Source organism: Tiliqua scincoides, chromosome 2 (assembly GCF_035046505.1).
Source record: "Tiliqua scincoides isolate rTilSci1 chromosome 2, rTilSci1.hap2, whole genome shotgun sequence".
NCBI classification, from domain to species: Eukaryota; Metazoa; Chordata; class Lepidosauria; order Squamata; family Scincidae; genus Tiliqua; species Tiliqua scincoides.
The window spans coordinates 93937355-93950571 of record NC_089822.1 but is presented as its reverse complement, the minus strand read 5'-3'; the positions used below and the strand labels follow the sequence as shown (position 1 = coordinate 93950571).

Genomic DNA, 13217 nt, shown 5'->3' with positions numbered 1-13217 from the left:
AGAGACTGAAATGTAAATGTCTTCATATCTGTGATACAATGCATCTTATTGTTGGAAAAGTGTTTCCTAAAAGCCAAACCAAAATAAATATCAAACAACAAGTGGCTAAACATATTCAGATAAAAATTAATAGTATCAATTTATTAAGAGGGAAGGAAGGGTCAGTTTTGTGAGAAAATAATACTAGAATGTTGAAACTGATTATACAAATAAAATTCAAGAACAAGAAGTCAGGAGGGAAGCAAACACAAATATGAAAGAGAGCAAGAGAGAAGCAGAAGTGAAGGGAAAGAAGGTTAAGAGTTGAGGAGTCAACTATAAGCCTGGCACAGCATGCTTGATAACTGGAAAAAAGAATGAAGAAAAATGCTTGAAAATAAGACTGAAGCAGAGTTGGAAGGGATTTCACATACAGCATAACTCCTAACCTAGCATTGACTGACTGAGGTACTAACTAAGCAGCTGGAGCCTTATTATGTGACCATAGCACATCCGCTAGAACAGTCATGCTTAATGCAGTCCAGTAAAGAGGAACTAGTGCGGTTCAGAAAGAGTTAACACATAATTCCAGTCATGAGTGTGTGCAAATAATTCTCTTCCGTCCCACCTGCACACAAAGGTGGTATAAAAATGTTGTATAATTAAAAAGGCAGAGCTGTACTATATTGTGCCCTGGGATGCCCCAAATGGCATCCCCCGTGGTGTGTCATCTCCCTCTCTGCAATAATGTCTGGGAATACTTGACAATGCTGTGTCAGTACTCTTAGGGCCCAATCTGATCCAATTTTCAAGCACTGGTGCAGCCGCAATGCAGCCCCACAGTAAGGGAACAAATGTTCCCATACCTTAAGGAGGGCTCTGTGAAGGTGTCCCCACCACAGGATGCAGCGCGCACCCCATTGGCACAGTTGCACCGGCACTGGAAAATTGGATAGGATTGGGCCCTTAGATGTTAATGCATGTAGAGGTAGGAATTGTCACAAGGATGCCATTTTTGGTGGCAACCCTGTCCGCAGCTCAATGTGCAACATGCCTATGGCTTTGAAAATCATCCTGGCTGGGAATAACTTTCTGCTGCTGTTTCAGTCAGCCACTTGTTTAGTAATGAAAAATTTCTCTCTGATGTCTTGGCTGCTATGTTCTGATGTCACAGTGGCCCTGACAGGAGAAGCAGAGCTCATCTTGCTGCCATTGGTACAGCTATTCTGATGCTTGTTAGCTTATAGCTAGAAATTAATGTGCTTTAGGTGGTTTCAGATCTGAATTTCAAATGCCGCGAGCATAAGTAACTTATGTTAAATTCAGCAGCTTCAACTAAGGGAATATGCCAATGGCTTTTCATGACAGCACTTTGTTGGGGTATGTAATTTGAATAGTCATGGTCCTTTTTATTGGAACAAGCTATGGATACCTTTGAATTTGAGGTACTTATGTGAATGGCACCCTTTCATCCAAGATGATCCTGTAAGGCAGTGATCCTAACGTTTCATACTTTCATTCAAAGTGATCCTAAACTTTTTCAACTGGTGGCTCCCTTGACTTACTGAGCCATTGGCTGCAGCTCCCCATTAGGGTTACAATTCTATACGCTGTATAGGATGGTGTTTTTTTGCAAGGATTCTGAAGCTCCCCCGGCTGGTTTCTGTTGGTCTCTGGCAAGCCATGGCTTACAAATTGGGAACCACTGCTGTAAGGGCTTTTGAATTGAATTTTCCTTGTGCAAATCGGTATCCTTCCATAGGTTTATGTGAATGTGCACTGTGTAGTCATAGTAAAAGAACCAACATAAAGGTGTCATGGGTCAGGTAGGAAAGGTAAGATATATATATTTTTTATATGTAGCATTGTAACCCTTTTTCTTGATCCTTGATGAGAAATTCTTTTAAGAGCATTTGAGAGTACACGCTTTGTCTTTTTGGTTTGTTCACACATGGCAGTCATACATTGCCAGGGCTGCTGCTGTACCTTGAGGAATGATTCTGAAATCACATGTTACCAGGGCATTGGGTATAGACTAGTGTTTTGCTTCTAAACACTCAGGACACTGGGTGCGTTCCAGAGTGTGCCTTTCTTGAGTGGACTTGAATCTGTGCATATACAAAAGGTGTTTGGTTTCTGTTGGTCCCCCCTCTAGCTTCTCATGCCACATAACACACTGTTCCTGGATTCTCAGGAATTGTTTTTTTTTTTTTTTGAAGGGAGGGTGCTCAAGAAGCTGCAGGAAGAAGGAGAAAGCAGGAAAGCCCCATTTTGCAAGAGAAGCTCTGCTAGCATTCTCTGGACCCTGCGCACAGATCTAATTGTAGGTTAGATCTAAGTACTCCAGATACTCCATTGCTGACTGATTCACAGAGTATCAGTGGTTCAATCAACACCAAATAATATGCAACTTCAGAGTTATCTTTCACTAACAAGGGACAGAGGAGTGTTTTGGTGGCGTTAAAATTTGAGCCCATAGTTCATCTTGACCTAAGATATCAGTGGGGATTCTGCTTGAGCATCATCACCAAGCTTTATTTAAAACAGGGAACTAAAGGTAACAAACATATCCTGTTTGTTCTGTTCTGTTCATATCCTGTAATAAGCCCCTTGGACCAAAATGTAAGTGTTCTGTTCATTTCCAGGAAGCAGTTGTAGATCCCTAGTCTTTCTTATTCTATATTTGTTAAAAATGTTTTTGTCCTCATGTGTTTAACAAGACCAACAATAAACCAGAGCAGGTCATGGCATGTGGTCCAGATGCATAAAATCTTCTGGTTAGTTCTCTGTTGCTATACTCGTTTCTCGATCTTGGCAACGTCCTGCCTCACTGTCTCTATCCCTCATATCAATTCAGAACTGTTCCACCTTGCTTTGCCTCATTTCTGGGACTTTGCCCCTGCTTGGCAGAAGCCAGGATCAACAGGTGCTTCAGTCAGCAACTTACTCCTGAAATCCTCTCTTAAACTGCAGTGAGATTTCTGCTGGCAGAAAGCTAGAAGATCAGATTAACCATACATTGTCCCTGTTTCCTAAATAGGGGCCTTGTAATCTTTTCCTCCTGCAGAAAGAATATATTCTGCTAGCCAGCATGGAAATTTGGTAGGTGCTTCTAACACCCAGCAGCAATACTAGACTATAATGCAAAAGCAAAAAGTTAAAAATGTGCTGAACAATCTAATAGGAACCAGTCTTTTTACAACAACCTCAAGCATAATCCCCAGCAATTTATGTATGTTTATGAATGCTGAGTTAAGTGCAGACAACAGACAAAAACTGTTATGGCTGTATGATCCCTTCTAAAGCATAAGGAAGTTGATTAGGAATTGAAGAGGGGGGAAAAGGTTTTCAATCTCTCAGGGTTTAAAATCTGAAAGCTAAAAGGAATGATTGGTCCATACCCATAAATTCAATCCCAAGATGCTCTGCCAATGCAGAAAGTTGACATAAAAAGAAAGAAAAAGGATATAGTTTCAGAAAAGAGCAATACACTGTACCAAAAAAAGAAACCAAATTGCACATGAATATTATACCTATTCAATTTCTGCAACCAAGACAGGACAAATGGCATGAGATTAATGTGGCAGGGCTCATGTAAGCTTTGGCAGGCTCCTATATCCATTAGAGAAATTGTGGCGTAAAGCAAATACACACTGGTATTTGTGTATTATTAGAAGAATGTGGTGAATGCTCCAATATATTTTAACCCTTAAAGATATTGCTGATACGTATTGCACCATCTGCCCAAGTGGATACAAAAACAATGGGACTTTTTTTGCAATCCCTATGCAATACAGCATTTAGCAAGCCTCCAAAATATGGCAAACATTTTTATGCTTTGGGGGTGTATTGAATTGCCTTTCTTCAGTCTGTTATGTGCACTGAGCACTTAAGACAAAGAAATCTTCACTAGAGTGAGCCTGTGTAGTTCCTAACTAAGCTAGAACAAAGGTTCAGTGGGGGAATTCCAGTGCCATTTCTGTGCCCTTTCCAGCACTATCTGGAGAGCTGCCTGGCTTTTCTGTCAACATGTGGTGGGATTTCTTAGCATGACACATAGATGAGATGTGCTTGTTGACTGTTTTCTATAATAGAGTTCTTAGGAGAGGAATGAGGAATAGAGGAAGCTATCTAAACATCCAGGGATTGCTGGAAATTCTTTTTAAAGTAGTGTTCTGAAATGCACAACATGACACCACCACACTGTTTCAGAATATTATAACCCCACTGGAATTCCCTGGTAGAAATGTTTCTACCTTTCCTTTGTTTTTTTGATGTTAAATAGGAGACATAAAAGAATGGCTCTCCCATAGCTGTAGTCTGCAGTGGCCTGAAGAATAATAATATTTAGGCCCAATTCAGGTAAATCTAGAAGTCTGTAAGCTCCCTTTTACTAGTGTTTGCCATGCTCCAACCATTTGGCTTGGAATACTAAATGAAGCAACTTTTGTGGCAAGGAAACTATGACCATTTTCACAAATAAGGAACACTACTAATGGTGTTAGTTCACACAGTTCTCGGGAAATTATTTCTGAACTGACATAGTTTGGAAAGCCCACCTTGATGTGTGTGTTGTATGTGTGTGTGCAGTATGGCAATTTTGCAATACAGGTTGAGCACCCCTTATCCGGAATTCTGAAATACCAATATCCAAAATACAGTACCTCTTTGAGCACCAATGGGCACAATCCTACCCTGTGCTGGAACAGGCAAGCCAAGAGGCTTGCACTGTATCCAATGCAGAATAGGGGCCCAAAGTGGCTCAGCCAAAGATAAGGGGAAACTTTTCGCCTTACCTCCGGGTAAGGCACCCTAGTCCCTATGGGTCACTTTGAACTTGCGCCACCTCCAGAGGTGGTGCAACTCCGAGGAGAGCGGAGCACCTTCAAGTCGCTCTGAACTTCCTGGGGAATGGGGGTTGTTATCTGGCATAACTGCTGGGTCCCAGCCCCGCCTCCCGCTCCCCACCCACCTGTACCAGGGCTGCCTGCTGCCCCCCTTCCCCAACTGGAACGCCTCTCTCCCTCCTTCTCGCTGCCCACTCCAGAGCCTTGCGTTAGCCTAGATCGGTCGATGCAAGACTCACCACACAAGCAGCCACGGAAGCTGGATTCAGCGTCCGTGTGTCAGCGCACCTCTGTGTGCTGGCGCAGCTTGTTCGTGAGGAGGCGCAAATGTTCTTTACGGCACATTTGCAACCCTCCTGGGCTGGCACAAGGGTCTTGCGCAGGCCCAAGGGTGCTTCTGGATTGCGCCCAACATGACTTTTCCCCATTTTTTTGCCTAAAGAAACATTGTTTCATGCACAAAATTATTATATTGTGTAAAAACTACCTGCAGACGATGTAGACATCAGGCTATGTTTATGTGTATGAAACATATGTCAATTTTGTGTTTAGACTTGGACCCCATTCCTAAGATCACTCATTATGTAAATACAAGTATTCTGAAATACAGAAAAATCAAATATCCAGAATACTTTTGGTTCCAAGCATTTCAGATAAGGGATGCCCAACTTGTACAATAATTCCTGTGGCTGCCTACATTACATTATACTCATTTCCTGTATCAAATATTTGCATTCAGCTTTGAGAAGCAGTCATTGATCCCTACTCTACACTTAAAAACAAATATAAAAAAAAATCCATCTCCCTTTCTGTTGCTCTATGTTTCAACAAGACCAACATTCATTTTACTATACTTTTGAATCCTACTGTGAAAAAAATTTATATATTTTTTGCTGGGAGTACCTAATCTCCCAAGCGTAATCAGTAACATTTTAAGGGTTAAACAAATCATACTTTCCCCTTAGTGAGCCAGTATTACATGCCTACATGAACACTACTTACAATATATATTAGTTGCATAGAAAGTTTGGTTAAATTGTCAGTTAGTGACATGCTCATGCATATATTTTACAACATTTATGCTAGTTTGCAGGTAAGATAGACAGCCTAGATGTAATTTAATGCCAGCAAAAGTCACTCATTTCAGACAGCTTCTCTTTGAAATAATTTAATGGACAACTGGTACTTAAACAAAAATACATCCTTAAACAAAAATACATCCTGGTGGGTAAACCTAAATAAAAATCATGCTGAGGAAACATGCATCACTCATTCTAAAGTCCAGAATATTATGCATATCACTCCAACTGATATTTGATATACGTAACAACATTCTCTTGATCTTAGAAAGCTCCATATACTTATGTTTTCTGAAATAATTATTGTTGTATATCGACTCCAACTTAATCTGCTCCTGTTATATCAACTTAATCTGCTCCTGTTATATTTTATCATTTCTGATAGCTAAGGGCCCATCCTATCCAACTTTCCAGCTCCAGTACAACTGCACTGCAGCCTTGAGGTAAGGGAACAAATGTTCCCATACCTTGAGGAGGCCTCTGTGACTGCCTCCCCACCACAGGATGTAGTGCACACCCCATTGGCGTGGCTGCAGTGGGCCTGAAAAATTGGATAGGATTGGGCCTTAAGTCAGGGAACATTACTTTAAATACCCAGAGAACAAAATTCATCCACATTGGCATAGGCAGCATAAAGTTCTGTGGTCTGTCTCTTGTCATTGGGCACACATTGGTGGAGGGAACTGTGTGAATCCTTCTATGCGGGAAATTGTGCCATTAGGGGGAGGGAATGTGCATGAACCTTTGTTAATTCTACATGTGTCTTCAAACTGATTGTGATTAAAAAAAAATAAAAATCAGCTGCGTTTTACAACAATCTGGCAAAGTACCTACTACAGTACATTAATGTGCATTTGAAGCAATGTAATAAAATCTAGCTATGGATGTACAACGTCATTCAAGACATTTGAAGCAAAATCTCTTCACTCTCTAATTCTGAAACATGAACCAAGTAACAGTCAATATGTTAACAGCTTTTGTTGGTTGGTAGTACAGATGGGGATTCAAGCCTGACTGTCACTGATGATGTAGCTTTTATTCCATGCTACTAAAACGATTATTAATTTTGTCTATTCTGAAAACCAGTCTCAAACTTTGTCCATTATGACAGAACTGCTAGTACAATCAATGGCACCAATCTCCATTTAATATCTATATTTGAAGTGCATTAGTTTGAATGAAAATAGAGCAAATGGATGAATGATCAAATATTGTGGATTAGTACTTTCTTTAGGCTCTGCCTATTGCTGTTTATGGTAACTCAGTGGGCTTTGGAAATACCCTGGAGTATTTCATACCTGCATAGCTTAATAAAACTGAAAACAAGATGTGAAAGAGACTTGAGAGCTGCATATTTTATACCGCTACGATTTCAATGTCAAATGTATGATTTTACTGCAATAAACTCAGAGACCTTTGCAAATCCTAAAAATCTACAAGAAGAAATAGTTACTGATGAATGAATCACTCTAATAGTGCCACCCTAGGCTTGTTTACTCAGAAATAAGCCCTGTGAGTTCACTGGGACTTACTCCCAGGCAGGGAGTAATAAGATTGTGTCCTAAAACTCCTAATTTCATTTAATTTTCATTTATTTAAAAAATGACTCATTTTTCTTTCCAGACTCTGCCTATTAAATCAAAGTGTGTTTTATAATGTACTTTATTTACTTCATTGATTGTTTTTATAGCATAATATAGACAAGCTTGCACCATATATATATAATTCAAATAATTATTCTAACAGAAAAACTGCTCCTTTTAATTGTATGTCTTCATCTATACTTGGCCATTCTAAGTGCCCTCTAAGTGCTTCCTTATTGATTTTTCTTGTGGAATACAAATATATGTTAACGGGTTACATTACAAAAGTAGCATCAGTAATGGCTGCCTTAAAAAGAAATATTTGTGATGCACACATTTTTATATAAAAGTAGGCTGGAATTCAAAACAAACCAATAAATTATATCCAGGAATATGGAATTAGCTCTGTATTACAGCAGAGCAAACTTTTATTTGGTCAAAATGAATGACAGTGATTTTAACAGTAATATATAAATTTTCACATTATTATCCTTATCAGGAAAATTGTGCCCTTTAATTGCAGGGCTATCATTTTTTCTTGGTAATCTAAAATATATTTTTTTCAAAGGCAATAGATAATGAGCTGGAAAATTATTTCACACATACTTCTTACGTGGACAATACAACTGAATTTCAAGGAAACCTTATGCTCTATGCAAATAAGCCTTTTCATACTTTGGATAAATTTTTGGGCAGTGTGAAGACTAGTCTCCTCCTCTCCAAAAAAAAGATGCTTAGGATTTAGGAGGATAGCCATTATAAATTATTAAAATACTCTTGTGTTCATAGATGTGGAAGATAATCTATATGTCCAATGAGTGCTATGTACTAATGGAAATTAAATTGACTAGCGTGCAGGAGCTAAAATCATTGCTGGTGAATGAACCATTAGGAAAAATTTTGTATCCCCTACTGGTCATCAATCATAGAACACCTGAATGCCAGAATGTATAAGCAAAGCATGAAAATACAGAAAACCTCTGCAGTATCCCCAAATCTGACTAGGCAGGCACAAGCATTTGGGTACACCTAAAGAGCCCTTCAGATCCCACCCAAATGTTTTCTTAATGAGAACAAAGAGAAGTTAAACACCCAGTGTAAAGGAGGAGAGAGAGCAAAAGCCTCTCACTTTAACATTGACATACATAGTATAAATTCCCGATTCTGAAAATTATTCCATGTTGAGAGCAAACTCGGTTTATCCTGAATTTTGTGATCATCCTAAATCACAATCATTCATGTTGGAGAACTGGGATTCTGCCAGGTCAGGCACTGGTTGAGTGTCCATACTCATCAGAGGGGCCACCTGGCCATGCTGAGCCCAGAACCCTCAGTACTTGTGACAGTGGTTGGTAGTGACAAATGTACCATTACGTGGGGCAGTACAATGATGGGGATCATTATGGGGGGGGGGGTTTCAGTGCTTTGCCCTTGGGTCTCCAGCAACTTTGCACTGACACTACACTTGATCTTTTTTATATTTCTGTCTGCATCTTTTTCTTTTCTGGATTATGGTTGTTAAAAGGTGGCCACCTAAACCATCTTCCAAATCCAAGTTGCTACATCAGTGTTTTTACTTAATTTGTGCAATACGTTATACTGGTTAACATAGGCTTCTTTTCATATTGCAGCTGCTGAACACTAGAAACTGCCTAAACTTGCCACCCACTCTAGCTAAATAATCAAACTTCCTTGTGTTATCATTTCCATGCAAACAGGCAGAGGCAATCTATATTAGGGCTCATTGTAATAAATTTAGTTACAGATAAAAAATCTGAGGAAAGATGCAGCAACAAGAAAGCAGCACCAACTGAGCATGCTCCTATTCAGGCAGAGACAGAAAGGAAGTGGACGTACTGTAGAAGCTCGCCATTACGTAGTTTTGACAGCGATCACCAGTAAATTCATTTGGGCACCTGAGAGTAAAAACAAAAATAAAAAGGTGGAGAAAACAGAGAAAAAGAGAAGAGGTGAATACACGCTAAGAAAGAAAGCCTCTTTTAGTGTGAGCGACCTAGACTTGGTGAGTTCATCTTCAGAAACTGGATTTCAGTTTCTCACTGCCAGCAAGGCTCAAGACGTCAAGACACTGATTTAAAAATACCCCAAGTGATAGGCAGGGGGTTGTACTTTAGGAAATATAAAAGGTGAGTATTCCAGTATTCCAAACAACCACACAACTTTTCTTACACTTTTATGGCAGTGGCAAAATGAAATCAATGTAGTGGACACATCAGCCAGGTTTCTTTTTAGAGCAAAGCTTCAGAAGACATTAACCTACATAAGAAAGCTTGCAGATTAAAGGAATACAGAATCACAGTAGTTTGAAAAAAAAAATGCTGCTGTTATGCTGTACAGAGTAAAGTGCACAATACCAAGTCAAAGACAGAGTGGAAAAAAAAATCCCAGTTTGAGCTGAAGGGTGAAAACACCAAGTAACGCTGATTTTGATTGCTGTAGTTGGGGGAGAAAGCAAGGTTCATATTATTTTAAAACATACTTTCTAGATTTTGGATTTTCATGGGCTGAACATCAGTACATCTTTCTCCATAGAATTCAGGTGGACACCTAAAGGGTAAAAACGTGATTAGCAATTGAAAAACAGCAGAACCCACAAACAGAGAATACTACTTTGTTTCCTAGAGGAACTGAATTTCCTCTCACACACCTTTAGGAGAGAGAAAAAAAGAATGAAAATAGACAATGAAGAAAGGTTTTTCAGATAAATTCTAATTGCATAGATTTCAAGAATGTTTACATCATTAAAGAGAACAAACAAATCACAGTCACAATGGACTGTCTCAGTTAGCTGAGGGCCCAATCCTATGGGCCGGCGCTGCTGACCCAGGCTGTTGCAAACGTGCCGGCTCTAACAGCACCAGTCAGCACTGGGCCTCAGCACCCGAAGGAGGACACCAAGAGCTCCCAGCAGTGAGTAAGGCAGCCGGCTGGCGGCAAGGCTTTTCAGGGTTGGAGAGGAGCGGGTCTCGGAGGAGGGCGGAGACAGCAGCAGGCTCTGCCACTGTATCCTAACCTCCCTCCCGGGTCAGAAAACTTGACATAAGTCTCCTTGGTTCTGTGCCACTTAAGAGCAGGTGTAGATCTGACAAGACCCATTGCGGCCACCTGGATATTACATGGGGTAAGGGAGCATTTGTTCTTTTACCTTGATGAGACCTGGCACTGCTTCCCTGGTCCCATAGGATACAACAGTCGCCGTTTTGGCGCTGTTGTAGCCCTGGGCTCTAGGGAAGAATAGGATTGGGCTGCAAATCAGCTAAATGTTTCCATCAGGGCACATTTTTGCTTTGCTCTGAGCTCCTGACAACAAATGCATAACCTTGATTTCGGCAATCATTTACACTGTAGGGTAAACTGAAACATGAGTCACCTCTTTGCTGTCAAGTCATCCAAGTTCATATTACCAACTTCATATTTGCTGTTAATCAGCTTGGTAATATTCTCTACCCAAGACAGAAATAAAAAGTAATGGTCTGATGCCTTCAAACAAGTATGAAAAAGAAATGAAAGTTTGGGATTCAAACCATGACCAAACCACTTTTTCTCTTTTGTCAGAGCATCTTCAGTGCATCGCAAGTTTCATTTCAGCTATAAATAAACTCCTTGTGAAACACTGCTATTGAAATGCTTGCAGCCTTTTTTTTTTTTTTTTTGCTTGGCCATTGATCCTAACACAGTTTACAACTGGTAATGTCCCTCTTTTTAATTACCTTATCTATCTTTCCAAACACAGTCTTCTATAGAAGTGATGGATAAAGCATTTTTTTTTTTTTAACTAAAGGGGCAAAATGGAACCGTACTGGGATCCGGGAGACTAAATCACAGTTTCATATAAGTGATATAATTTGTTACTTGGATCAATATGTTTCTAGTTCTCAAGTGCTAAGATGTACTGTAGATTCAGAAACCTTTACAGTCATCACACTAAGATGTACTGCATTTATTCTGTAAAAACGGTTTGGACTTTCCTGTGACCATCTCTTAATACCATGTATACAACAAGCCCTTAAACATTGTCAACATGATTTCTCTTAGGCCTTGTGAGCATTGCTGTGTGAACTACAGCTTGGCCAATTTTAAGAGTTTATATACAGTGGGCCCTCCTGATCTGTGGATTTGAATATCTGCAGATGCTAAGCCCGCTGCTGGAGGGTCTGAGAGGATCTCCTGAACGTGACCAGAAGTGCCTTTTCTGGGAAAAACTGGAAGTGCCTTTCAAAAACGCCTGGGAGGTGGTTGCCTCTCTGGATGTGACTGGAAGGCACTTATCCACATAATACTGCATCAACGGAGGTCCTGGAACAGATCCCCTGCAGATACCGAGGGCCCACTTTACTTTTAAAATATATTTAAGAGGCCCTGAAATACATAGGCTGAAGTACACTGAACTCTGTGTGTGTTTGTGGCATATATGTCTAATTATTTTACAGGGTTTGTACCCCACATGCCAGAGTTTCTTCCACTAATTCTCTATGATCACAGCATAAAATTTGTTACGGACCTTGAATCATATAGTTTATGCTACAGGTGTACTTTGTGAATACTCTAAGGCAGTGGTTCTCACATATTTAGCATCCAGACCCACTTTTTAGGATGAGAATCTGTCAGGACCCACCAGAAGTGATGTCATGACCAGAAGTGACATCATCAAGTAGGAAAATTTGTGACAATCCTAGGCTGCAATCCTATCCACACTTACCCAGGAGTAAGTTCCATTGACTATCATTGTTAAAAGCATATACATAGTAGCTTGTTCAAAGTACAGGACTGTAACATTTCCCCAAATGCAGTCACATCCCATGGGAGCATCAAGTCTGTTATATTAAAAACAAAATATTGAAATGAATGGGGACCCACCTGAAATGGGCTCACAATTCACCTAGTGGATCCCCACCCACAGTTTGAGAAACACAGCTCTAAAGCAGTTGTTCTTAAACTTTGAGGGAGCTTTACTCCCTCAGTAAGTGTTTGCAGGGGAGGGGCTAGGGCAGTGAAACGATCCCCAGGATTGCGTCGCTAAGGGGGGGCGAGGTGGGGTGATTTAACTTACTTTTAAGTAGATAGGGCTGCAGTAGGCTACAGGAAGTGTAGGGTGCCCTGCGGAGTCCTCCACAGTGCTCCCTGAGGCTTGGAACGTTCAGTAAAAGTGGGTGCAAAGCACTTCTGTTTTGCAGGAGGTGCTTTGCGCCTGCTTTTACAGAATGTTCCAAGCCTCGGGGAGTGCTGCGTAGACCTCCCCGCACCTCCTGTAGCCTGCTGCAGCCCTACCTACCTAAAAGTAAGTGAAAGCACCCCCCCTTTGCCCACCATAGGGACCTGATCCCTGATCCTTTAAGGGGATTGCTTCCCTGCCTCTCCCCTTCCCCTGCCTCTCCCCTTCCCCTGCCCCTTAAAGGGACGGAGGAACCTTTACACAAACTGATGGGTTGCCACCCACCAGTTTGAGAACCACTGCTTTAAAGAAACAACAGAGTTCTTCAGATAATAACGGGTGTCTATGCCACAAACTGTTTGCAAATAGTGTTTGTACAGAGCAGTGCAATTTCATATGGTCAGGGCCTGGTTTAGAGTCTAATTTTTTTGCAGGTTAGAAGCCATTACCTGATCACTATTAGGTTGAGAATATCATTCATTATCTTACAAAGAACAAAACAAAAATTCATCCTCCTGCCTTTAGTACAGGAGTGGGCAAAACCTGGCCCGGGGGC

General features: G+C 40.6%; 1 protein-coding gene across 2 annotated transcripts in view; it reads right to left on the bottom strand.

Annotated features, from left to right (window-relative positions):
- Positions 1-13217, bottom strand: part of NRG1 (neuregulin 1) — a 124469-nt gene that overhangs the window by 17134 nt on the left and 94118 nt on the right. The window contains exons 3-4 of one of the 2 annotated variants that reach the window (XM_066613670.1): positions 9346-9404; positions 3381-3404 (exon numbers count right to left, since the gene is read on the bottom strand). In XM_066613670.1, the coding sequence (XP_066469767.1) occupies positions 3381-3404; positions 9346-9404 (83 nt within the window). The remainder of the gene's footprint in view (positions 1-3380; positions 3405-9345; positions 9405-13217) is intronic. The other variant, XM_066613671.1, reaches the window with a different exon arrangement.